The sequence below is a fragment of the Oryctolagus cuniculus genome, chromosome 18 (genome assembly GCF_051225735.1).
Source record: "Oryctolagus cuniculus isolate XC-2025 breed Fujian yellow rabbit chromosome 18, ASM5122573v1, whole genome shotgun sequence".
Classification (NCBI taxonomy): Eukaryota; Metazoa; Chordata; class Mammalia; order Lagomorpha; family Leporidae; genus Oryctolagus; species Oryctolagus cuniculus.
Genome location: NC_142884.1, coordinates 44,605,878 through 44,632,415, shown reverse-complemented (window position 1 = coordinate 44,632,415; position 26,538 = coordinate 44,605,878). Strand labels below are relative to the sequence as shown.

At 59.6% G+C, this 26,538-nt stretch overlaps 1 protein-coding gene across 2 annotated transcripts in view; it reads right to left on the bottom strand.

Moving 5' to 3' along the window:
- Positions 1–650: 650 nt before the first annotated feature.
- The window catches only part of NKD1 (NKD inhibitor of Wnt signaling pathway 1), an 84,836-nt gene continuing 58,948 nt past the window's right edge, over positions 651–26,538 (bottom strand). For both annotated transcript variants that reach the window (XM_051833876.3, XM_089319099.1), the window contains 6 exons: positions 16,809–16,915; positions 13,718–13,813; positions 10,099–10,246; positions 9,686–9,770; positions 8,420–8,547; positions 651–7,842 (listed from right to left, as the gene is read on the bottom strand). In XM_051833876.3, coding sequence (XP_051689836.2) covers positions 7,253–7,842; positions 8,420–8,547; positions 9,686–9,770; positions 10,099–10,246; positions 13,718–13,813; positions 16,809–16,915 — 1,154 coding nt within the window. In that variant the 3' untranslated portion in view covers positions 651–7,252. The remainder of the gene's footprint in view (positions 7,843–8,419; positions 8,548–9,685; positions 9,771–10,098; positions 10,247–13,717; positions 13,814–16,808; positions 16,916–26,538) is intronic.

The window sequence follows — 26,538 nt, the reverse complement described above, 5'->3', positions numbered from 1 at the left end:
CGCCCACTGAAGAGGCAGAGGCTGCTCGGCTCCAGCGATGTGAGCCGGGAGCGATCACGTTTTCTCGTTTTTACGAGAGAAAACAAAAATCCAGAGTTTCAGCTGAAACCTTCAGATTTGAAAATTCACTCAAGATCCTTGCTACTCCGGATGGATCAAGCATGACATGCTGGGGGCTGTGCTAGGGACAGTAACAATACCAGAGAGCTCTCCTGGAGGCTCCGAGTGGGCGGGGAGTAGAAAGGGAAGGGAGGGCCCATTCCAGACCCTGCAGCTTCCTGGGGTTCTGGGCAAGTTGGGCTGGACCCCACCCTAGCCCCCCGAGACTGCACAGGGTCAACCCATGCAGGGTGGATGTAGCAGCCTCTGTAAGTCACTGACAGTGACCGAGACCCCAGAAGACAGCTGCCTCCTCCGGTATCACAGACTGTGGCTTACCCCAGTGTCCTTTGGTAAGCAGCTGTGGTCCCCAACCCGGGCCCGGGCTTAGCTGTGGGGAGAAGTGTGGCTTGCAGCACACACACCTGGGAGCCTGGTTCTTCCCTTCTCGTCCTACTACAATGAGTTGTCCAAAAGCACAACGAATGTTGGACGGAAGCCTCACTGGTTCCCAGGAAAACAAACAAACAAACAAACCTAAGACAACACAATGAGAGTGTTCTTTTTTTTAATATAAAAACAAATTGTGTCCTTGTTTTTTTCTGGCTTTTCTTTAGTAAACAGTATGAAACTGAAGTTTTTTTTTTTTTTTTAACATCCTTATTTAACAAAATCAAAAGTTGGCAATGCTATGTTGCTTTTCCAAACTTGTATTTGAAATGTTACTGCTTTGTAAAATTCCAAAGTCAAGGACTCACAGGCAGGAGGATGTCATAAATCCACAGGAAAGGATGTGCGCTGGCCTGCCCTCCCCTCCCACACCCCTCGTCTCTCACCCCCTCTCTTCCATTTATTAACCACCTACTGTATGCCGTCTCCTAAGGCGACAGTGACAGCTCAGGGGCCTTACAGAGCAGGGGGGAAGGCCGCTCCCAGCGCCAGGATCCCCATCCCCCCCGCCTCGGTCCCTCTTCCCCAGGAGCCAGCTAAGTCGGCTCCAGGAAGCGAGACCTTGCTGGAAAAGAACAGAATTAGCCAAGGTCCACTTTAGTAAACTCACTCCAAATTCTGTGATTGGAAATACAAGGGGACTCCAAAAAGCTTGTGGAAAAAAATGGAATTGGAAGGTAATTTTATTTTGGCACAAAGAATTTTGAAATGCAGGCATAGTTTTTTTTTTTTTTCCTGATATGCATTTTCCATGAACTTTTTCAAGACCCCTTATATCTAGAAGAGAGTGATTTTATGGGACCGTGAGGAGGTCAGAGCGTGGGGAGGGGTGGGGATGGGGGTGCTCTTTCAGTGTTTGGGGCCCCTTCAGGCCTGGGTCCCACTCTGCTTGTCACCTTGAGTTCTCAAGCCATGGCCCATGGGTCCTGGACTGCCCTCCTCCCCCAGTGCCCATCCCTGGGCCCTGGCCATTCCTCCAAGGCTTGCTCGTACCCCAGGCTTCCTTCCAAGCCTCAGATGCCCCCCCTCCTGGCCCCCATGTGGGCTGGGAAGAGCTCTCTGGAGAGTGTGCCCAGACGTGACCCCCAAAGCAGACCCTGGGAGGAGCCCCATGAACTTGGAGCCAAGCCTGGGTCTGTAGTGCAGGGAAGTGAGACAGCTGCTGGTTGCAGCCCGCCCTATCCCCCAAGGCTGTCCTTGACCACGGGCCCCCAAGCAAGCCCAAGGTTGGGAAGGGAACTTTTCTAGAAGTCTCTGGCATCTTCCTAATTCTAGGCCCCAGGGGTCGCTGGGGAAGCGCCCTGGTTGGAAGACGCTCAGCGTCTCACTAAGTGGGGCTCTCTTGATGCCGGCAGTTCCACGACAGCGGAGGGGAGATGGGTAGTGCAGGGGCAGTTACTGAGCTCTCCAGTCTTGCCCTGCCATGCAATCATGGCCACTGGGGCCAGGGAGTTTTGGGGGGCCCCTGGTGGGGGTCGGGGGCTCTCTCTGCCTCCCCTCTCACCCTAATGAGCATGTCCTGAAGGCGAGGCTGCTGGCTTCCACCCCGCTGTGTCAAGGCACTGGCCATTGGGGTTCCCTAGGGATTCAGTTGCAACGGTACTTTCAGGGGGTGGGAAGCTTGCTAAAAGCACAGACTCCCGCACCCCACCCGCAGAGTCACCAAACACCACCCGCTCCTGGGACTGGGCCTGGGTATCTGCATTTAACACTCTCCAGGAGATTCCCACCGCCCCTGCAGTTAGGCGATCCCCACCAAGGGGCCCTCTGAGGCCATCCTGTGAAAACAGGGCTGCAGAGGAAGTCACTTGGGCCGCACCCCAGACCAGCGAGCCAGCCAGCCTCTTCCCAGGTGGGATCCACGTCCCGTGCTTTTAAAACTCTCCCCTGACGATTCTGAAATGCTCCCCCTCCTCCCTCACCTCCCGCCAACAAGCCAGTCTGCACCAAGGTCACGTCCAGGGTGTCTCGGGTGTGGGCAGGGAGCTTCTTGTCTCAGCCAGGTTCAGGGCCCAAGTGTACCAGGATCCGTCTGCTTTGCAGGGAAAGGTGGAGGCACAAGGATGCCCACCTGATGGCCAGGCTCTGCCAGCTGCTCCCAGGGCCACTATCTGCTATGGAGAATGAGTCCATACCCACCGCCCTCCTGGTGGGAGCCCAGGGAAGTTAGGCAGGGCCGGAGGGCGGGGCCCCAGGTGGACTGGCCAAGGGCAAGGCTGCCTTGAGGTTTCTCTGGGACGTGCAGGCCCGGCATCCACAGCCCCGTCTTCAAGGAGCAGGAGAGGGTGGCAGGCGGGGCTGGCACTGAGCACTGTCAGGGTCACCTTTCAGTGCCAAGAGCACTGACAGCTCTCACGGAAGCCGGGTTGTTAGTGGAACCGCCTGACAGGCCCTGGGTGGAGGTACACGCAGCCTTCCCCTCCTCCTGCCGCCTCTGAGCCTGCTTCCCCTCCCCCCGCCCCGTAATGATCTGAGATCTAAACACTGCGGAAAAAGGGGGAGGAAGCCAAAGAAAGTGCTTCTGGCTGTTTGCTTTGCCAGAACATGTAATTGGCATGGCTGGGTGTGAAGTGCCTCAGGCCCCCAGGCTCAGGCCATGCTCCCTGGGAGGGGACCTCCCTGGGCTCTCTGCCTCCCACACGCCAGGCGTCCCCAGCACACTCAGGGACACATCAGCAGGAATGGGACATCCTGCTGTAACCAGCCAAGCGAGCGCAGGCCTGTCTCCCTCCAGCTTCCCCAGCCCGAGGGGAGCCCTGTGCAGTAGTGACTGTCCCATGGGGTGGCTGTCAGATTTGCAAACACTGCCAAACTCTGCCTGTGGGAAAACGAAAATGTGTTCAAAGCCGCACAAGGTTGCCACCTTCTAGTTGGCTTTTTTCACCTTTCCTTCCTTCTTCCCTTCCCTTGTTCCCGCCCTCTCCTTCCTTCCTTCTTCTCTTTCCTCTTCTTCTTCCCATGTCTATCTGGTACAACCAGATAGCATAGTTGTTGTAATAGCATCAACACTAAAATCACACTTGCTCTTGAACTTGGAGTTTCACGGTGCCCTCTTCTGTCACTTTCTGTCTCCAGGGCTCTTGGTGGTGGGCACTGAGACGACAAGCCAGGTACAGGGACCCTCAGGGGCCAGCATTGTGGCTTAGTGGTAAAGCAGCCACCTGCAGTGCCAGCATCCCATATGGGCGCTGGTTCGAGTCCCAGCTGCTCCACTTCCAATCCAGCTCCCTGCTAATGGCCTGAGAAAGCGGTGGAAGATGGCCCAAGTGCTTGGGCCCCTGTACCCACATGGGAGACCCACAGAAGCTCCTGGCTCCTGGCTTCAGTCTGGCTCAGCTCTGGCCATTGCGGCCATCTGGGGAGTGAATCAGTGGATGAAGACCTTTCTCTAAAAAAAATAAAAAAATAAAAAAAAAAAAAAGGAGGACCCTCAGGGAGTGGGCAGCACATCTGCTACAGCCCAGGCCGAGGACCCCAGGCCAGGATGCAGGGTGGGGAACGGGGCAGGCCTGTGACAGGCCTCTAAGCAATGGGTGGCCAAGCAGCTGCTAGAGAAGAGGACGGGGCTCTGTGACCCAGGACGGAAGATCCCCAAATAGATGAGGCGGCAGGGAAAGAGGGTGTGATGTGGATACCGCACTCCTCGTGTAAAAATAAAAGGGTATGTGGCGGGAGATTAAGCTAACTGCAGGGTTTCGTGTCTTAAAAATAGGTCTGAAAGATGCCGAGTTCTGGACGGGGAGTTCACAATGCCTGGGGCACAATTTTGTTCTAACTCGGTGTTTGTCATAGTTCGAAACTCAACAAAGGGCCGGCGCTGTGGTGCAGTAGGCTCTGCCTCTCAAATAAATACATAAAATCTTTAAAAAAAAAAATTCAACAAAGTGTGAAGTGTAAAGGAGACAGTTCCTGGGAAGAAGCGCCAGCCAGCCTGGGACAGCGCCCCCACCGCCAGGCAGCCGGGTTCACAGGGCGAAGCCAAGGCACCCAATTTCACCTGAAGCACAGATTCAGAGAGGAAGCGGGAGTGCTCCCAGGTATGCGGGTGCTTAAAAGGTCCCAGGCCGGAAGGAAATTTACTTTGTACCAACATAAACTTATCTTTTAATTCCAACTTCCCACAAATGTTCTTAGTGTATTTGCACCTGTCCAAGCGCACGGCTTACTTTTTTTTTTTTTTTTTTTTTTTTCAAGCGTTACACAGAGAGGGAGAAACACAGAGACCTCCCACCTGCTGGTTCACTCCCCAAATGTTCATGGAAATCAGGCCGAAACTAGGGGCCAGGAGCTTCATCCGGGTCTCCCGCGTGAGTGCGGGGTGGGGCCCAGACCTTGGGCCATCTTCCACTGCTTTTCCAGGCTATCAGCAGGGAGCCGGACCGGAAGTGGAGCAGCCGGGACTCCAATTGGCATGCTGGCGATACAGGCAAAGGTTTACCCTGCCATGCCACACAGCCCACAGCCGGCGCGTTAGTTCCCAGGAAACAACAGAATCCTGACCAATGTGGAGACTGCGCCATTGTCCTCCGATGCAAACCCCGCCCCCTGCTGCACACAGGCATGTGACCCCAGATGGGCCACGATGATTGGTCCAGAGATGCGTCCCTGCTCTGAGCCCAGCCAATCAGAATCCACCCATGGGCTTTGCCCTCGGGGAGATCCATTTCCTTCAGTAGTTTGTCCAAGAGTGACAGCCGCAGAGATCCTGACCCTAAGAAAGCAGGGGGTACACTTACTGCTCCCGAGAAAGAGAGAGAGAGAGAGAGAGAGAGAGGCCCAAGGACCTTCATTCAGATCCCGGATCCTCAAAGCCAGCCCCCTCCTGCCTTCAGCCACAACCCCAACAAGGGGGGGCCCAGCCGCAGCGGCTGAGCCCCCCACCAGTGGCTGCCGGACGGCAGGGGACACCACAATGCCAGCGCTGTCTCCCTGCTGTGCGGTCCCAAGCAAATCAGTTCACCTCTCTGAGCCGCAGATGGGCTCCCACCACCTGCCAAGGTTAGGCGCCCCAGTAATGAGTAGGAGGAGTAACACCGTGACAAGGAAGCGCCTTTCCTTTGGAAATAACTCCTTACCAAGCACATTCAAGACTCCGGAGAAGAGGATCCGGGTCGGGCGACAAAGCAACAGAAAGGCGGTTGGAACTGCGTTTCCTTCCGCGGTCCCTGCACCTCCGTGCTCCACCACCACCCCCTCCCCACCGCCCCATCCCCCGCAACAAGCTACCCTGGCCTCTGGTGCCCAGTGCCTTCAGAGTGAGGAGAGTGGAGACACGATATCCATCTCCCTACAGGGTTCCCATGGCTGGCTGCATCCCTCAAGGGCCCAGCTCCTTTTGGGGTCTTCCCCACGCCCTGGCCCCACCTGCTGCAGAACCTCCCCCCTTGCCCCTGAGGACCCCCACAACGCCAGCCCAGGAGTCTGCGTTCCCTCTGCCCCACTTTGTCAGTATTCCCTTTATTAAACTCACTTCAAAGTACCCAACGTGCACGTGCAACCCATTTTTCATGAGGACCCCAACTGTGACGCAGTGGTCCCTTCCCTGGCCTCCCCAGGTTCAGGCCAGACAGAGGACACTGCACCAGGACCCCAACGCTGGCCACTGTCCCCCTTTCCCTCCAGGCTGCTCCAACACCTGCCGGATCTCAGGCCTCAAGAAAGAAAGGAGCTCTGGTGAGTGGCAAGCAGCTTTTGGCCCTTGGTGACCATCTGGCCCAAGAAGAGGCCAGGAAGGGACCAGAGCAGCACAGCACTGATTTCTGCACACCAGAAAAGATACCTGAGAGTGTATATTTATAGGAAGATACACAGGAATGGACAGCGGGCATCTACCTAGAGATGCAGAACGCTGGGCAAGCACGGGCTAGCTACGAATCTGACTGCCAACAGGAACACACCAGGCTCCCCGTCCTCCGTCACAACCGACACACCACTGCCCAATGCTGCAAAACCAAACTGCTTTATGTGGTTGCTTCTCTCTCTAGCGATTTCCCGAACGAGAAGGCTGGTTTTAGGGACACTGGAAATATGTGCGTGTGTCTTTCTAAATGGGAGCGCAGGGTGGGGATGGGGGTGGGGTGGGGGGAAGTAGCCCCGTGTTGTGCACGGCCGAGAAGACGGGGCTGGTTCGGGCATGAGCCCACTGGAAAGGCATGAAAGATACTCTAGAAAGGACAGCGAAGGTTGCTAGGTTGGGACGTAATAAAAACACAACAGCAAGGAGGCCGCGCATCTGCAGTCCGTTGAAATCCCTTGTAGCACGTTACAATCAGGTAAGGGCAAAATAAAATCAGAATAATACTAAGAGGTAGCAGCTGTTTCTCTTCTCGGAGACTTCAAGGGTCTCTGGAAGCCAGGCCAGGTAAGGGTGTCCGGATGGGGCAGAGTTTTGGCCAGGGCTCCCGTGGTGCTGGCAGGGGTGGGAGGCGATCCATGTGGGCACCGCAGCCTGGGGGCCTCTGCCCCCTCCAGGCCACTTCCAAGCCCAGAGTCATTTCTTGGGTGAGTTATGCAGTCCCCACGACATATAAATAAAAGTTTAGTTCTGTGTTTCCATATATCTTCTACATGAAGGCTAGCTAAATATTAGTGGAGTAACAATAATTATTAATAACAATAACCGTCATAATAACAATAATTAATAGAATAATAATGCCTTGGGGGGGCGGCAGGTGCCAGGGGCAGGGCGGGGCGGGGCAGGGCTCTATGTCTGGTAGAAGTGGTGGTAGTGGTGGTGGTGTTCGTGGTGATGGTGGTGCTCGTGTCTCTGGACCGCCTGCCCGGCCTGGCTCTCATACACCAGCACGGTGGGCAGCTCCCTGGCGTGCTCCCGCCCCAGAACGGTGCTGCCTGCGGCCAGCGGGGCCTGCAGGCCCCGGCAGCCCTGCTGGCCCTCCTTGGCTCGGTGCTTGTGCTTCTTGGACCCAAGGGGCGCCAGGGTGGGGAGGAGAGCCGGGCTGGCGGCCAGGTGGGCGGAGGGGGACCCCGCGGGGACGGCAGGTCCCAGAGGGGGCTTGCTTCTCGGCCCTCTGGCCACGTGGCCCACACCTACGCTCTTGCCCTGGGCCTTGGGGGACCTCACAAAGTGCTTGCTCCCGTCCTGGGCGCCCCGGAGCCGCTGCTGGAGCTCTGAGACCTTGGCGAAGGGGGTGTCAAGGAGGTGGCAGGAGCCCGGGTCTGCGCCTTGGGGCTTTCGGTGTGTGACGTGGATGGCTTCCGGCTCGTGGGAGCGCGATCGAGCGGGGTTGGAGGTGCGGGTGGGTAGTTCTGACTTCTGGGCCACTGAAGGGGAGCCTAGGAGGCAACAGACATTCGTGAGCACCGCTTCCCAGGAACCACGCCTGCCCCTCCCCAGTCGCCAGGGAGGACGGATGGCAGCCGTTGTGGGTCACAGCTACCCTCCCACCCCAGCCACCTCTCGCTGCCTTACAGCTAAACTCTTGCAGGGGGACCTTCCCAGGTGCTAAGTGGGAAGACCTGGTCTTCGGCAGCTCTTCTTCTGGGAGAGCGGAGAAAGGCTAAGTGGCAGGAGCTCGGCCACCTGGCTAAGGTGACTGGCAGCCCGTCAGTGGAAATCTGACCACAGAGTCGCACCCAGGCAGAGCAGCGCTGCGCCTGGTGGCACCTGGGTCCTCAGAGGACACAGCCAAGGGAGGGTCGTGTGGTTGCCCTGGCAACGGGCCTGGCGTGGGAGCCATAACTTCCGTCCTTACAGATCATGATTAGTGGATTTGGTTTGACTTAGTGCAGAAAGAACTTTACATCTAAATGCATTTCTCCTGTCCCCTCCTCGAGGTGGCGCTGTCCGCAGAAGCCACGTGCTCCCCCAGACCCCGCCCACAGCCTCCCCTCGCCCGCCCCGCACCCTTACCGGGCCCAAACTGGGACGTGCAGTTCTCTATGCCGGCGAGATCTAAGTAGTGGTTTCTCCTCTCGAGGTTCTCATCCACGCAGTGGTGGTAGCAGCCGGCCTGCTCCAAGCGGCTGTCACCCTGGAACCTGCAGCGGGCGGGCGAGGCAAGCGAGTGAGCAGGAGGCTCTGGCCACCCACCTCCCTCTGTGGCTTGGGAAGGGGACAGCGGGATCATGATGCCATCCGCGCCCCCTCCACTTCCTCCTTTGTAAACAGAGGCAGAGCCCAGTGCCCAGCCTCTCTGGGCGCTGAGCAGGAGTGGCCCAGGACCAAAGCAAATAGAGGAGGATTCAAACCTAGGGAGGCTCCCACAGCCAGGCTTCAAACCAAGCATGCGCACTGCAGGCAGGGGGTGCCTAACTCCCAGCACCCAGGGAGCACGGGCAGACGGCAGAGGCACCCCCTAAACCCTTGGCATCGAGGCTGGCAGATTCCATGACATGCCCCAAAGCCCAGCATGGGCCTCAGCAGTGTGTAGGGGTATGCAGGGGTGTGTGTGTGTGTGTGTGTGTACCTGAACACGTGTGAGAATGGAGTGAAGGGTACAGCAAGCAGGCGCTGTCACAGGCCTTCTTTCTCCCCTGTGGGACTCCAGCCTCCCTGGAGTTGCTCCCTTCAAGGACCTCCCGCACACCCCAGCTCCTCCCCCATCCCAGTCCGCCGCAGATTCCCAGTCCGCACCACACTGCACCTGCCGCTCCCAGGACCTCCCCTCTCCTCCCGGTGACACCCATCCCAACTCCTTACTTGCTTACTGTTTGCACCCCAAGTGCTAACACAGCCTTGCACCTGCTATTTATTCAATGTTTCTCCTTACACAGCCTCTCTGCTTCCCTCCTTCCCTCCCTCCCTTGCAGTTAAAGAAAGAACAACAGGTGGAAGGTAGCTGCCGCCTTACCCACGACCCTGAACTCCAAAAAGCCTGACAACTCCGGTTAGTCTGAGGCTGCCCAGGAGGTGCTGCCCGAGTCCCGCCCCCTCCTCAGCCCCGCCCCCCTCCTCAGTCCCGAAGCTGCTGCCCTCCAAAGCACCCCTGGCCCAAAGGGTCCTGTATAGGGGGATGCGGGCCTCCAGGCAGCATCCGTGTCGGACGCGGAAGCTGATGCCCGAGCCTGCACGCCGGGCGCCTTGGACTCCTGCCCGGGAGAGAGCACACTTGGGAGCTTCCTGCTCCAGGCAAACCCATGGTGTTCAGCGTGTGCCCAGTGCCTCCCCGCCCCGTACCTGAGGGGGGCGCGCTGCTGCTTCTCCCAGCTGCGCAGCTCCTCGGCAGGCTTGGTCTCCGCTCTCGGCCTGGTGCTCTGCAGCTCTGAGAGGTAGGAGAAGGCCCGGGTGAGCTGCTGGCCTCCCCCGCCGCAGCCCAGGTGGCCCCCCGCAGCTCTGTGAAGGCTCGGTGGAGGGAAGGGGCTGAGGAGGGGGTCGCACAGCTGCTGGCCTCCCAGGCCCAGCCCCGCCCCCCTCAGCCTTCACTGTCGCCGCAGGCACACACCCCTGCCCACCACCACCACGCCCCTGCTTGTGTGCCTGCAACCCCCTTCTCTTCCCCATCTGGGGTCCGCTGCAGCTCTACTCATCCCAAAAGCCCCCAGGTTCCCGGCTCTCACCCTGCAGGCCCCGCCCCTCCTGCAGGCCCTCACCAGCGGGATGGAGAAGGACGCTCCTCTTGCTCTGGCTGCCGTCTGGGGCCACGGTGAGCTTCACCCTCAGCGTCTTGCTGGACGCCGGGGAGTGGTTGACGGAGGAGTCGACCACCTCGTAGATGGTATGCAGCAAGCTGGTGATGTCCTGAGTGGGGAGGGAGGGATGCAGCCGCACCCCCGGGCGTCAGCCACAGCGCGCATGCGCTGAGCCAAAGCGCACCGTACTCCTCCCACCCCAGAGCGAGGTAGGTTAAATAAGGTTAAATAAGGTCAGAAGAGGGGGGCTAATCCATTAAGGCTGGTGACCCTAGAAGAGGAAGAGACACCACAGCCCTCTCTGCACCACGTGAGGACACAGCGAGAAGGCGGCCACCCACCAGCCAGGAAGAGAGCCCTCCCCAGGGACACACAGGCTGGGACCCAGCCGCCCACCAGCCAGGACGAGAGCCCTCCCCAGGGACACACAGGCTGGGACCCAGCCGCCCACCAGCCAGGACGAGAGCCCTCCCCAGGGACACACAGGCTGGGACCCAGCCGCCCACCAGCCAGGAAGAGAGCCCTCCCCAGGGACACACAGGCTGGGACCCAGCCGCCCACCAGCCAGGACGAGAGCCCTCCCCAGGGACACACAGGCTGGGACCCAGCCGCCCACCAGCCAGGAAGAGAGCCCTCCCCAGGGACACACAGGCTGGGACCCAGCTGCCCACCAGCCAGAACGAGAGCCCTCCCCAGGGACACACAGGCTGGGACCCGGCCTGCAGCTCCATCTCCAGAGCCCTGCAGGTACACACGGCTGCTGTTTCCACCCCCAACCCCCCCCCCCCCCGACATCGTCTCGGCAGGCTGAGCCCTGAAAGAGGAGCCACCCCGCCAGAGTTCAACCCGATCTCCCTTCTCGGGGCCGCAGACACTGTGTTCCGTGAGGTTGCAAAGGCTTCTGAGTGCGGGGAGGAGGGGGAGGGCTCCCCTCACCGGGCCTCCCCTTGCTCTGAGCACCTGCTGAGGCCATTTGTCTGACATTGGAAACCCCTGGAGAAGATGTTTTTCTTTCCATCAGGTCCTACGCCCGTCCATTATCTGCCCAGCGATATGCCATGGGCACTGACCCAGTGTGCTCTTCTTGCTGCCCCCTAAGCCCCTTGGGCTAAGGTGGCAGGGACAGGCAGGGTGTGGAGGGGAGACCTGCAGTGGCGGGGCTGCTGTGGCCCTGGCCCTGCCCATGGGAGGTGGCGCCACCCAGCTCAGCCACCTTGCCCCTTGACAGCACAGGCTGATGGCCACACCAATGAAGCCAGAAATCCAGCACCTTCCGTGAGACCGTCAGCATCTTTGACACTGGAAACTACTTTTTAAACAAAATCCTCTGGAGACCCAGACCAGAAGAGCTGGGGACCAGACTGGGATTGTGGGGCTGCCAGTTTGAGACCCAGCCTCCTGTCACTCACTCACTGGCTTCCTGGGTGACCCCTGCAACACGGGCAAAGCCCACAGAGGCCACTGCTCCCTTCTTTTTGTCCCCTGCACTTCTCTGCAGAGCCCCAGTGGCTCCCGGGCTCTCAGATCCTGGGAAGCCCACAGGGAGGCTGCACAGGTGAGCCTGGGGTCCCGGACTGCTGTCCTGGTGGGAGGCAGGCTTTGGCAATTGCAACCTGAAAGTCACCCCAGTGACTTCACAGGGCCAGGCTCACGGGAATGGGTGGCCACAGATGAACGTCCCACGGATGAACGGGGGCATTTTTCCAAGTCGGAAAGTCAGCTCAGGGGCACGCTCTGAGCTGCGGATGCAGGGCGGGAGCCCAGGCGCCTGGCACACGGGAACGGGCGTGCCCATGGCCAGAAAGCGTGGCAGATTTGAGGAGTGGCTCTGAGGCTAAGAATAGACCAGGGGAAACACAGGCTGAGTCCTCCCTCCATCCCACGCCAGCCTCCTGGCTCCTGGGCAGGAGGACGACACCACCCAGGGAATACTTTGTCGGCGGCCAGGCTGGCCCCTGCCTTGCAAACCCTCGCTTCTTGCACTCGCCCTTCCTGGCCTACCCCAGGTGGTTACGGTGGGCATGAGGGCAGAAGCAGCAGGCAGCATCCACTGCAGGTTTCTGGCAGGTCTCCCAGGTGACGGGCAAAGCCCTGTGTGCTCCCCAGCATCTTTGACCCAGGAAGGAACGGAGAAGGCAGCGACGAAGGGGTGGGGTTTCCAGCACTGCACGTGCAGCGAGGGAGATTCAGATCTGGAACTTCTGCTGGCGGGAGACCCTGCCCAGTGGAAACATGAAGACACTGAGTGTCTGGATCCAGCCATGCCTGAAGTCGGTGCCCCGTTCTGCATCGCAGGTGCAGGAGCCAAGAGCTACTCCTTTTGTTGTTGTGACTTAGAGCAGAGGGTGCCGGAATGCTGTCACTTGCCTGCCAGAGTCCGGAAGGACCGAAAGGCAGTCATGGCTCCTCCCTCTGACCCGTGCTAGTGCCCAGGCTTCCACCCCAGCGCCAGGTGCACAGGAAACACTTCCTGCCCGGAGCCAGGACAGCAAAGCACCAACGTCTCTCTGCACACACCCTGGAGCCCCCATCAGCTGGATGAGAGGTGGGCATGGGGCCCAGCTATGCCAAGCTTGCACCCCTGTGCAGACACACACAGCCGTCAGCCCCTGCAGATGAGGGCCTTCTGCAAAGGGGGGAGGTAGCTGGATGTCCGAGAGTGACCAGGGAGGAAAAAGAGAAGGAGGCAGAAGGAGTGGCCCCAGCCCTCCACGGCATCCCCCGAGAGTCAAATCCAGCTGCCACAGGCCCTGAAGGCCTCGCAGGACTGGCCCTCCTGGGTCCTAGATCCCAGCCACGGCTGCGTCTCTCCTGTGAAGCAGCCACCTCCTTGGTCCCCTTCAATTCCTTAAACACCCTGAGCGCTCCCATCCCGCTGCCACCCAGACTCTCTCCCCAGCTCTGTACACCATGCACTGCACACTTCAGCTCTCATGTTGCCTCCTCCGAGAAGCCTTCCCAGATACTCCAGCCAGTCTCTTTTGTACCACCCTGTTTATTTCCTTTACTGAACACCTCCCAGCCACAGTTCTCTGACTATATGGACCTGCCACCCTCATCAGACTGTCAGAGACACAAAGTGAGAACTGTCTGTTTTGTTCCAGTCATGTCCCCCAAAATAGTGCAAAGCAGGTGATCCAATGACAAAGACACAGGCACAGAGGAAGGGCAAGAGGAGCTCACGGTGTGGGAGGGAGAGACAGACAGACAGACAGAGAGGCAGGCACGCAGACGGGGAAGGATGAGCTTGGGTGGAGGCTGCAGTCAGAGCTGTGACTGCAGAGGGTGCCCCGCCTGCAGGAGGCTCACGAGGCCACTGTGTAGCACCTCCCCCTCCAGGCCCCAAGCTCCTGGGTAGGGCAGCTGAGCAGGGATGTGGCCCGGGGTGGTCCCAAGCCCTTCCCATCACCTCTCCCCATGCACTGGCAACTCCTCCAGACCTCCAGGAGGCCCACTTGCCACCCCCCCACCCCCCCCCCGCTTAGGAGCAAGACCTATGTGAGGGAGGCGGGGCCTGGCCTCCAGGCCCGAGGGCCCCATGACAAGTGACAGGCGGCGGAACAGTGATCATGACACTCACCTCGCGGGTGACCTTGCCATTGTTGTCGAAGTCATACAGGGTGAAGGTCCACTCCTGCCGGCTGTCTTCCTCCACTGACACGTCGCACTGCAGCTCCTGGGCACACGCACACAGCGGGGCTGCTCACCCATCAGCGGCGCACCAGCTGCGCTTGACGGGGTATGGGGGGGGCGGGCTCCAGAGGCCAGGCCCTGCCCTGGAGGAGTGCCAGGACCAGCCAGGGAGGCCTGGCCGGGGAAGAGACCCTGCAGGGGCACCAGGCAGCCTCTGCTCTCCCAGGACAAAGGACACACTCATGGGGGAGGAACCTTAGAGATTCCCAAGGGCTGCAAGTGAAAGGAGTGTCGCAGGAAATCCCAATGTCGGAGGCCCGGCCAGGACCTCAGGGTGGGCCACCTGGACTGCCGGGCCATGAGGGCTTAACTTCCAGGGTGGCCCAGGGCACAGGCCCTGCTTTGCCTTCCACGGCTGCAGGACCCAGGGCACGTCCCTGTGTTGCTCCGTGCCTCAGTTTCCCCTTGTGTAGACAATGCAAGCTGATGTGTCTATCTGCCCCATGAGGTTGCTGGGAAGATTAAATGCCCCACCCCAGGCGCCCTGGGCCCAGCTTGGAGTATCCCTGCAGCCATGACAGACTTTTCCCACCCTCCGTCCTCAGCACCCCAGAACCAGCCCAGGGCCCTGAACAAGGGAGAACAGGCCTGCAGGAGGCATTCCCACCCCCACTTCCTCCTCCAGGGGGCGAGTCTGAGCGCTTTCTACACAGCTGGCTCTCGGAGGACCCCAGAGGGACAGAGCCCAGCGGCCTGTGCACTGGGCCACCCTCCCCGGCCTCTCTCTTCCCCGTCCCTGGGATCACCTCCCAAACTCACTAGCTGCCCGCACACCCTTGTCTTGGGCTGCCTGGGGGAAGTGGGACGGGAGGCTCCATCTATGCTCGGGCACTGGTGACCTGCGTGCGGAGCAGACGCCCAGCGCGTGGTCGTAGCTGCTATTCCTTCTGCTCTATGATTAATCCAGCAGCCTCTTCCTCATTATGCACAGTGGCCCACCGTGAATCTGAGCTGGAGGCGGCAAAGCTCCCTCCTTGGGAGGGCTTGGTCTGGTGGAAGGTTCTAGAAAGGGTGGTCATTTGGAGGAAAAGCCTTTGAGAGCTGTAAGATTCTCTCACGGTGAGAACGGACGCTGGCGGGCCGTTCTGTTCTGGGATGTGTGTGCCTCACTCCATCTCTCCTCCTGCCGTGAAGACGCAGGGCCCCAGCTGGCTGGCAGAGGACGGGCTCAGAGCCCCAGACAGGGGAACGGCTGCAGCCCACGAAGGCTGGCAGGAGTGCGCCGAGCACGGCAGGCCTGCCCGCGGCTTCTGCAGCTCTAGCCACTTCCTTCCAGCAGTTCTCGGGCGGCCCACGCTGAGTTCAAAGTCAACCTTCCCTCAGTTGTGACATGCCCGTCTGATGCCTGCCAAATGCCCACTCTGCTCTGCAAGGCGCCGTTTCGTGCGGCATGACACACACGCTGCACACACGTGCACACACACACACACCATGAGTGTCTGCCTGCTTCTAAGACAGCTTGGGTTTGAAGTCACCATTGCACCTGCCGGTCCCTGTCACACTGTGGGTCTGTTTGGCCTCCCACCCACCCAGGGAGTCCTAGGTGAGTCCCCTTCAGGGACCATGGCTCAGTCCCAAGGGACCAGGGCTTGGTCAGGCTGCCCCCTCCACAGAAGCAAACACACCCAAGTGTCCAGCAAAGATGGGGCCTGGGTCTGGGCTGCTCAACACCCCCAAAGGCTGTGCAGGGAGCCAGGTGTTGGGCACCAGAAAAAAGCTGGCAGCCCTAGCTCCTCAGTCAGACACTGTCCACCCGTCTGATCCTTTTCCAAGTCACCACCTCCGTACCCACTGTCCCCGTGGGCCTGCCCATTGGCTCCTTTTCCGAGTCACCACCTGCACGCCCACCGTCCCCATGGGAGCCTTAGTGCAGCTCGTCGCTCCCACCCCTAACCTGCCAGCCCAGTGCAGCCTCCCGGCCTTTGCTCCTGCTGTTCCCTCTTTCCAAAATGCCCTTCCTGTGCCCCAGACTCCCTTACACAAGGGCTCTCCCAACTCCTATCCTACACCCCCAGCCCCAGCTCAGACATCGCCTCCCTGACCTCTATCTATGGCCGCTGCTTGCTCTCCCCTGGGGCAATGCAGGGTCTGGATTGGCCACAGTGTCCCCCACCCTGTGCCCCTCTGGTCTGACTCAGGCGACTCCCCTGCCCTTCACGCTCCCAGATCCCCATCTTCAGTGTGGCTGTCCCCATCTCAACACTGCCCAGTGAGGGCGGGACCATGGCCAATCCACATTGGGCGGAGAAGGAAAGCACACCCCCCTGTCCCAGACACCCTCTGGAGGCAGGAGCAGCATCCCACGGAGGTCAATGTCAACACCATCCCACCTTACAGGCAAGGCAAGTGAGCGGCTGAGACATGAAGGGATGTAACAGCCATTGAGAGGCACAGCTGGGATGGGAACCCCAGACTGCTGACTCCGAGAGACAGCAGAGGGAAGGAAGAGCGGCCAGTGAACTCTGCCTGGGCAGGCCTGGGCCCTGCTCTAGATATCTGGTGCTGTGCCCACTACAGAGAAGGTATTCGGTACGCAGTTGGGGTTAGATGGGCTGGGGGCAGGGTGCGGGATGGACAGTGAGCTCTCAGAGGGCACAGCTCTCATGTTGACCATGTCGGGAAACTGAGGCTCGGAGAGGGTCAGGGACTTGCCCAGGTCCTCTGCCCTCTGGCCAGGAGGGCGTCCACCCACCCTGTGCCCCCAAAACAGGCTCAGGAGTTGGAAGGAGAAACTAACAGCAGCCACAGGGCCAGGGTCCCATCTGCCCTGGTCCACCCTGGTGCCTCCCAGCATGGCTCAATCTTCTGGCTGCCACCCCACATGGAGGGGCCAAGGCCAGGTTGGATGAGCTGAGCAGTGGCAAGTGCTTGGGGACATGTGCAGAGCCAGGGTGACCCCAGAGTGGGGCTGTTTGCCTGAGAAGTGAGGGGCCCTCCCACCTGGAAAAGCAGCCCCAGAGCCAGTAGATGGGGCTCACCTCAAACTTGAGCTGCTTCTTGGAGCCCGGACAAGACTCGCCGGCCTTCTCCATCCTCTTCTCATCTCCACTGCCAGGTGCCTCTGTCTTCTCCGGGGGCAAGGCCACTGCGGGGAGCGAGGGAGAAAGGGGGAGGCAGGGGCTCCCATTGGAGGCTGTCAGGGCCCCGGGCCTGCCGTGGCTTTGTCCCTGGGACCTGGCATGCAGGGCACCTCTGCCCCCGCCCTGCCTGTTGGCTGGGGTCTGCATCACTCTGCTCTCTGCTGCCTGGGAGTGCCTGGGGCAGCTGCAGGGGGCTCCCCAAGCAGGGCGCATCCTCACCAGCCACGCCGGGCACCCACCCGGCCTGTCAGGTGTCCACCCTCTGCCCATCCTCACGACCTGCAGCCTGCGTGTTCAAGTCCTGCACAGGAACGTGCCCCCCACTCCCACCCCCCAGGGCAGTGTCCGGCCTAGGGGCAGGAAGATGAGGGCACGGGGAGCTTCAGGAGCTAGGGGACCAGGGACATTTCCTACAGTCTCACAGCTGACACCTGGGCCTCCTCAAAGATGCTCCTGTCCGGGCCCAAGCAGGGGAGCACGCTGCCCGGGGTGGGGTGGGGGGATCAGGAGGAGGGAGAGGAACAGTCCAACCCAGGTGGTGAAAGGCACGCACGCACGCACCCACATGCACATACGTCGCAGCTTCGGGGAGGAAGCTCCCCTGGAATCTCCCCCTCCTCAAAGGTCACATGCCTCTGCGTGTCCTGGCAGGTGCAGTGGGAAACATGAAATCCCGTGACCCAATGACACCATTCTGCCGAACACCTCCAAGAGGTGCCAGGAGTGCAGTTCAGGGTCACATGCGAGGACCTTGACCTTAGCCCCAGAAGACAAGGCTCCATCCAACCTGGCAGGTGCCCCACCTGACCCCTTTGGCCCCTTCTGCCCATTTGGTCTCTGCTTGGGTGACAGGGCTCAGGTTTGCCCAGGGACACACTTTTCTAGAATGTGTTCACAGCTCTTCTCTCATTAGACTCCCTTTATCGCACTGGGGAGTGACTCTGTTGTTCATAAGTCTGGCTCCCACTAGAGGGACCCTCCTGGGTCCCCCTGCATGAGGGTGGCCAGGCTGCCGAGAGAGCCTCACGGGGAGCTGCGATGCCCAGCGAGAGAAAAAGGCTGGGCTTGCTCGGGAAGTCAGGAGCCTGGAGCAATGAGGCCCAGGCCAGGAAAGCAGGTGGCAGCCCCCACACCCCCAGCCCCACTACACTCACCCGGCCTGGCAGGTGTCCCTGCTGAGGACTGGTTCTCAGCCCGGCAGCTTGGCACCTGCCCCCAGGTCAGAGCTCTCAGCACAGTGGTCACCCAAGTCCCACCCACTGTAACCCTCGCACTGTGTGTCTCTCGTTCCTTGGCGCCACTGTGCATAAAGATGAGACAGCGAGCCCGCACTGCACCAGATCCCACCCACACTGCTCACCAGCAACCCCTGGTGGCAGCTACTATCAGTAGCTCTATTTCCCAGATGGGATAACCGAGGTACGAACAGCTCAGGGCTCTGCTGGCAGTGACTGAGCTGGGATTTGAACCCAAGCAGCCGCATCAAGTTCACAAGCACTCCGTTAGACTGCAGTTTCTCCCGCTGTGAAACAAGGACGCCAATGGTCACGCACCCAGGATATTCAACGAGCTATGAACACAAAGGGCTCTGAGGCAGCCCAGCACTCAGCTCCCGGCCAGGAGCGGTGGGTTCAGGGGAATGAGGACCCCACCTCGCTGACCCTGGGCAATCAGGGCAGCCGGAAGCTGAGTTTTTTCCAAGTGGAGGCTTTTGGAACATGAATGGATACACAATCGCTACGTCACTGGATTCATGATCACTACATCAACACAGCCCAGAAGTTAGTGGGACAGGGAGAGGGAGGAGCTGGCGGGTCACCCAGTTCCTGGCACAGACATGGCAGGCACAGAAGGCCAGGGCCAGCAGCTCCATCCCCAGCTCCCCTGCCCACTGGGCCTGGGGATCTTTCCTTCTCTTCCCTCTGAGCCTATTGGAAGCCGCCAGCCACAGCATTCCGCCTGTGCCACCCAGACTCCGCCATGCACACCAGCTGGTGCCCTGTGGTGCCAGAGCTGCCACCACCACGGGGGGCAGAGGACACACAGCACAGCCACTACCACCCGGCCACCAGGGGGCAGGCGCTGCTGTCATCCCGTGCGTGGCTCAGCCAGGGCGGGCGCCTTCCCAGCACTGAGGACTCGCGCCAGCAGCCCGGGCAGGTGCAGCAGAGCTGGCCGAGAGCGCAGCAGTGAGAGGCCAGGCTCAGTCACATCCGGGCTCAGATTCGCACTCTGCCACTGACTCCTCTCTGGGGCTTGATCTCCTGGTCTGCAGAATGGAGAAACAGGAAGAGCTTACTTAGCACACAGTCAGTGCTCAATCAATGCTGGCTTTGCCAAGGATGTCAGTGAGTCATGGTCCTCACGGGTATCCCAGATCCAGATGACCCCCCTTGCCCTAAAATCGCCGCCCTGGAGAAACCAGAGACTTCACGGCTGGCAGCACCCTCCCTTCACCGCCCCCGGGGTGGACAAAACAAAACAAGGCCTCAGCTCCATCTTCAAAGCTGCACCTCCCCCTGCAGAGGTCCTGGCTGCAGATGCCAGCTGCAAGCCGGCCAGGCTTATCGAAACCAAACTTCAAGTTCAAAGGGAAGTTATCAGAAAAGCACCTTCGGGTTCAGTGTTGCCTTTCATGTTCCACTTGATAAAACCCAAAGAACAGAACCTCTGTCTCTGCTCTCTCCTTCTCACTGTCCCAGCCCACGCACTGGAGAGCCTGTCTTCCCTCTGGTCCTCCCTCCCTGCCTCCGTCCTTTCTCCTTGCCTGGGAGAAGGGATGGAAAACTTCCCCCTCCTCCAAGGACCAGCAGGGCCTGGACTGTCCTTTATCCAGAGGTCTCTGCTCCATCCCTGCTCAGTAAACCACCCAGTCCCCACCCCCCCCCCAGGGCAGCCATGGTCAGAGGACAAGCCAGGGTCCTCCGGCAGCACCAGCTGGGCACACTTGGGCAGCAGGACTGCAACCCATCTTGCCCTGAGGCCTTAAGGGGTGGGACAGGGACTGCCGGCACCCAGAGCCCCCATGCCCAGGGCCAGAGGAAGTGGCAGAGAAGTGGTCAGAGGTTGGGGCCGGGACTCAGGGGCCCTGTGCCTATGTTCACATACGAAGCCTCTGGAAGCAAAGCCAGGCAACCACCACAGCCTCGGGCCATCCCTGTGCAGCCCAAACCACCCCCCCACACACACACACAGGCAGCAGGTACAGGGTGAATGGCACTCCTTGGGGGGGGGGCTCCCAGGCACAGCAACCAGGAACAAGATAATGACGCTTGGCAGAGGTGGACTTGGGCACCTGAGCCTGACTTCACCCTCTGTCTCTAATTCCTGCTGAGCTCAGAGAGTTCCTCTCTGGAGATTATCTTCCAAAAGAGGCATAATTTCAGGGAGAATCTGATTACTCTTCAATGCAAGTTCCTAATTTAAAGCAAGCCAGGAAAGCAGAGGAAAAGGTAGAACAAGAGAGGAAGTAGGCAGAGGAGGGAAGAAAGCAAACCTTTCACCTCCCAGGGAAGCACCGCTGGGCGACTCATGGCTAGAGATGGCAAACTTACCCTGTGAGCCAAGGCCCGCCCACTGTTGTTCTAAATAAAGTTTTATTGGGACACAGCCACGCTCACACACACGCTATGTGGCTGCTTTCATTCCACAACAGCAGAGTGGAACAGTTGCAACAGAGACCGCACAGCCCTCAGAATCTAAAATATGCACCATGTGGCCTTTTACAGAAAAGTTCGGGGATCACTGCTTTGGGTGAACGCAATCCTCTACTCCCTACTGACTACACTAGCCTGCAAACTCTTGCGTAGTACACAACCTGCCCAACCATACACTGTGGCCACAGAAGGAAAAAAAAAGTCATCTCTACTTTCACAAAACCAATTCTCAGTCCAAAACAGCACAGGGTGGGGGGCGGGTAACTAGTGACGGGTCTCGTCTTTGGAAGCAGCTCCCTGTCCCGCTCACGCCGCAGCCACGAGCAGTCAGCTCGCTGTGTTTACCCAGTGACGGTTCTCTCCCACATTAGCTCCCAACCTGGCAGAACTCCACCCCCAGCAACTGCCAGATTAAATGCATTACTTGACCATCTTCACCCGGCTCCCTTTGATGTTCTCTTCTCAAGCTTCAAAATACCTTTTGGAGGGAGATCAGACAGCATTAAACAGAATTACTAATTAATTAAGCAAAGTTAAATTTTAAACACTGTTTGTTGTGTTAGCCAAAAGCCTGAACAGAACAGACTTTTTTCCTCCGCTGAGATCAAAGACGGTCTCTTCCCTTTCCCCTCCCCCAGTTTAAAGTGGGGGGGTGGGCAGCAGGAAGAGGGAGAGAAAGAAGGGAGTGAGGAAATACCTGAAGGGTGGCAACTTTGATCCGGGGTCTGGACTCCCATCTCCCACCCCCACCCCACCCCTGGCCACGCCCCCAGGGGCCCAGAGGGAGGCCTCCAGGCTGCTTTGGGACTGCAGGCTGGGGACAGCCACAGTCACTTTCTCAGGACTGTTTATCCTGGCAAATAGCAGGGGTGCAGGGGGAGGGCAGCAGAGCCCAGCGGGCAGGGGTGCTGACAGCTGGTGCCACCCAAAGAGCAGCAGCAGAAGGGCTGGGAGACGCACCAGGCCCATCCTCTTGCAGCCCCACCCCACCAGGCAGTGAGGGCGGGGCACGGACCTCTGGGCTCCTGTCCCTCAGCGTGGGATCACTTGGGGTCACATGAGACCAGTCCTGGGAAGCACCTTGTGCATGGTTCAACCCCAGGAGGCGCCACCACGAGGCAGGCATCTCAGATACAGGTATTGCACACGACGCTCCAGCACAGAAGGCAGAACGGTGTCTTTTTCTAACTTGCACATGCGGCATGGGCAGGGTCCTGGCTGGGACCCCCTGATTACTGCAAGGAGCCTCCACACCTGCACGGCCTGGTTCTCACGGGGCCCTGCCGGTTCAACGCTCTGGGCTGGCATGTGTCTGGCGTGGCCCACACAAGTGCAGAGAGCAAGTATTCAGCCACCGGATCCCATAGGTGGGCACAAGGAAAGCTGTCTATGGGAGCAAACACGCCATACATTCTGGCTGGATCGAAACTGGGCGCTGGCCTGGGGGAGGAGGGCGCTGAAGCTGAGGCTAACATCCAAACCCTGGATGCGAGCAGCACATGCCAGCCCCCTGAACACAATCCAGAGAAGTCTGATACCAGGTCAGTCAACTTTGAAAGAAGGGACAAACCTGAGACACAGTTGGGACTAAAAGCAGGCCCCAGCAACGACCAGAAATGACCAACGCTGCAGGTGCCCAGCGGACACCTCGGCTGGCCCCGGCACCTGGCACACTCTTCTCGGCTGATACAACGTTAAGACTGAACACCAGCCAGGGCTTGCTGGCTGCAGCTCGGACACTCGCCCTTCTCAACTGTCCTCGGCCACGTTATCTGCTACAAGTATTTCAGCCTCAGGGTCGCCTGCCAGGATGTTTCGGAGGCCCTGCCCCTCCGCCAGCAGCTGTTAGAGGGAATGCCGAGGAGTTTTAATATTAGCCTACGCCAAATATAATTAGGCGGGGGAACCTGCTGGCAGTGAGGAGGAAGGTATCGGGTGTACATTCCAGCCAAATGGTTTCTGGCACTACGTGCCTCAGGCCCTCTGGGGAGGGCGCGGCTAGAGATACACAGATCTGTTTGTAAATGCCCTCACCCACATCGGAGGGCTATGGGGGGGGGGGGGGGAGAAGGTGGAGTTCACAGGAGCTTACCACGGCCTCTCAATAACCCGGTGCAGGACTCGACAGCAACTACATCTCACAAAAGAGGAAAGGAAGTTGGAGAGGTGCCATCAATCATGCCATCTCCCTGCTGATGGCCCCTCCCCCGCCAGGGCCTCTGTCTTCCCCGCCTTGATACCTGGGAGGCTGGCACCCCACCTGCATCCCCGCCACCCCATCAACTGTCTGAGCGCCGGAGACGCCGAGCAAGCCTGGTCCACACTAGGTGCATCCCAGCATCAAAATGGAGCAACTGAGAGCAAACAGCAGAAGCAGGGGTTTGAACCCAGGGGGCGCACACTGAGAGTCTGGTTTCCCAGCTCCCCAGCCACTGGGCCCGGTCCCACCTGCTCCTGCATGTCCAGCAGTCCTTTGTGTTCTCCTAATAAGAGGGTCTGGGGGCTCATGTTGTGGTATAGCAGATAGAGCCGCCACCTGCTGTGCCAGCATCCCATGTGGGTGCCGGTTCCAGTCCCGGCTGCTCCACTTCCGATTCAGCTCCCTGCTAATGCACCTGGGAAAGCAGCAGAAGATGGCCCAAGTGTGTGGGCCCCTGCACCCACGTGGGAGGCCCTGAAGAAGCTCCTGGCTCCTGGCTTTGGCCTGGCCCAGCTCCAGTCGATGCCACCATCTGGGGAGTGAACCAGCGGATGGAACTTCTCTCTTTCTCCCCCTGTCTTTGTAACTCTGATTTTCAAATAAATAACTTTTTAAAACAAAGATAAGAAAAAGGGCATCTGGTGTCCCCGGATAAGCGCCCCTCCCCCACCCTCCACCTCTGTGCTCTCTGGAAGGCTGATCCCAGGACAGCTCCAGGACACCCCAGCATGCCCACACCCCCAGGCTTGTTCCATCCATGGTCTCTGTGGCTGGGCCTCGGACAGAACCAAGCAGAGGTCGCCGAGGGGCTGAGGAACCATGCGTCTGGCTCCTCCCTCACACAGGGCCCCTTCTGTCGCTCCCCCTCTTCGTGGAGGAACGACATAGGACCCTGCGCTGTTCTTTTGTCTGCTCGGCCCTCCCCGGGTTTGCTGCTGGTTCTTCCCGGGTTGGCTACCGACCCTTCCACCTCCGTGGAAGGGCGGTTCCCCCTGCCACTTTCCCCACTTCCGCGGGAGAGCAGCACACCGCCGGCCGGCTCTCTCGGGGGCTGCACAGGTGTTCCTCCAGGTGTTCCCCTTAGATGTTCCTGGTGCATGTTGTCTCTCTCCTCCTTTATAGTCCTCTTCCACCAATCCCAACTCTGCTACCCACACGCTGAGTACGCTGCTCTCCTCCAATCAGGAGCAGGATCAGCTCCTGGAGGTCATCACTCAAGTTGGCAAGAGGCAGCTGCGTAGAAGCTGTTTTCTCCTCTCCCAGCGCCATATTGTGGGAGAGCAGATGCATAGAATAAGTCTTAATTCCAGTAACTCAGTCCAGTCCGGGTTGCTCCTTCCAAGTGGGAATGGCCTTCATGGAGTGTGTGCACGGGCTGTGTTTGTGTCACATTTGCACAATTCGGCATTTTATCCTCCACTGGTGAAGACGGCTGTCTCTCTCCATTCAGACTCCCCAGGCTGCCGGGGTCGTGCGGGGCTGAGGGAGCGGCTGAGCTGGCTAGCAGGGTCTCTGTGCCCGCTGGAGTGCCTAGAGCTGGCAGGGGCCGCTGCTGCCCCCTCCAGGGGATGCCAACAGGAGGGGAGGGAGAGATGGCGTGGGGGGGATGGGGAGAGCGAGCCCTCCACTGGCACACGTGTGTATGATGCCACAGTTCCAGCTCCTGGGCGCAGGCAGAGTGGACAGTGAGAGAGAGAGACAGAGAGAAAGGTCTTCCTTTGCCGTTGGTTCACCCTCCAATGGCCGCTGCGGCCGGTGCACCGTGCTGATCCAATGGCAGGAGCCAGGTACTTATCCTGGTCTCTCATGGGGTGCAGGGCCCAAGCACTTGGGCCATCCTCCACTGCACTCCCTGGCCACAGTAGAGAGCTGGACTGGAAGAGGGGCAACCGGGACAGAATCCAGCGCCCCTACCGGGCCTAGAACCCGGTGTGCCGGCGCTGCAAGGCGGAGGACTAGCCTAGTGAACTGCGGCGCCAGGCCTCTTAAGGCACCACCTCCCCTAGGATTCCTCCGTTCCAGGAACCAAAAACTGAAACGCATTCGAGTTGAGTTTCCAGAAGAATCCAAAAAACCCTGACTTTGTAAACCCAGGGCTTTGAGTGCCACTGCCCCCAGAACAGGCGGTGACCCAGTGCAGGGCTCCTGGGGGTGGCCCCCGGGGCAGCTCCCGGCTTCTCCAGCGGGCCAGAGCGGCATGGCCACCGGGATCCTGCACTCACAGTCCCGCGTCCCTGGGCGGCACGCGCCTGTCCCTGGGCTTTGCTGAGGGCAAAGAGAAAAGAAACGAGCTTTTCCGGCCCCTTTCCTCCCTGCGGCTCAGGCTGCCGGCCGCTCTCCTTGGAGGTCCGAAGGGGACTGAGACGAAACATCTGTTTCTGGAGGGATGGGCGGGAAGGAACATGGCCGTGGGGGAGGGGTCGCTACAAACATCAGGGCCCTTCCCCACCCCGCCCCCATGGCAGTGAAAACGTGTGACGCAAGGCAGCTTTTACGGCCTAACCCAAGCTACTTGAAGCCAGTAAAACCTCCTCGGCATCGGACCCAAGTCAGAATTTCCACCGCGCCCGCTGAGCTGTTACGGAGAGCAGACTTCAGAAAAGCCACCGCGGTAACAAAGTCCACTTGTTCTCTGTGTCACCGCGGAAACTCGGTGGAGGCCTGGCCGCTGCCTCTCCCCGCAGGACGGGCCCTGAGCTGTGGGGTGAGACCTGCCTGCCCCTCTGTCGGCGGGTCCCCGCTGCGCCCCAGCAAACACCCCCTGCCCTGGTCGGGGACCCCCAGGGAAAGCCAGTAGCCAGCCCTGCGATTGCCCTGGAGTACGTTCAGATAGGAAGTCTCGACCCTCTAGCCCAGCTGACCCCCGAACTCCGGCCACCACCTGCCAGGGGTCCTGCTGCCCACACAGCATCCCTACGGGGATGTCCAATAGGCATCACAATCCAGCACTCCCAAATACCGGAGGCAGGGGGTCGCCTGCCACAGCCTCCACCTCGGAAGGGACACGGCATCTCCATGTCTCAGGTGCGCCCACGACCCCCTCCTCTCCTCCGCCTCCCCGGCCCCACTGCTCCCTGCACTCCTCTCTGTCTACACCGCTCGCCTGCAGAGCTGCTACTGGCTCCCTCCACGCAGGCCGTGTTTACAGACGCCAGTTATCCGACTAAGTGGAAGTCGGCAGAACGGGGCAGCCCTCTCCCTAAACCTCCCCAGGCCCTGCAGCCGGCTCCACCCTCATCCCTGACATCTCTTCCTGCCACACCCGCCTCCCTCAGCCTCGGGCTCCCTCCCTTGGCTGGCACCCGCACCTTCTCACACTCCCCCCTTCTCGGGCGTTGACCTCATGGCAGAGCACCACGGCCAGAAACTTGCGTGCCCGTTCTCTGGATTCATCACCTCTCTCTGCCCTGGGGATGCGCTGGCAGCATCATGTTCATGGCTGCAAACCCGGGGCCCAGCAGGCACTCAGGAAGTAGGAGCCAGAGGTCTGGATGGTGTCTCCGTCCACTGTGTGATGTTGGACAGGTCAGTGTCCCTCTCTGGGCCTCAGGGTTGCAGCTACAAATGAAAAGGACTAAGTGCCTCTCCAGGAGCCTTGTCAGTGGCTGTGACACCTCTCACCTGTGAAAGCGGATGGGCGGGCCTGGGCCCCGGGAGAGCACACGGGACCGGCCTCAGCCACCCAAGGGACAGATCACTGCCTCCGCTGACTTCCTAGTGCTTGTGCTTTTTTTTTTTTTTTTTTAATGATTTATTTATTTGAAAAGCAGAA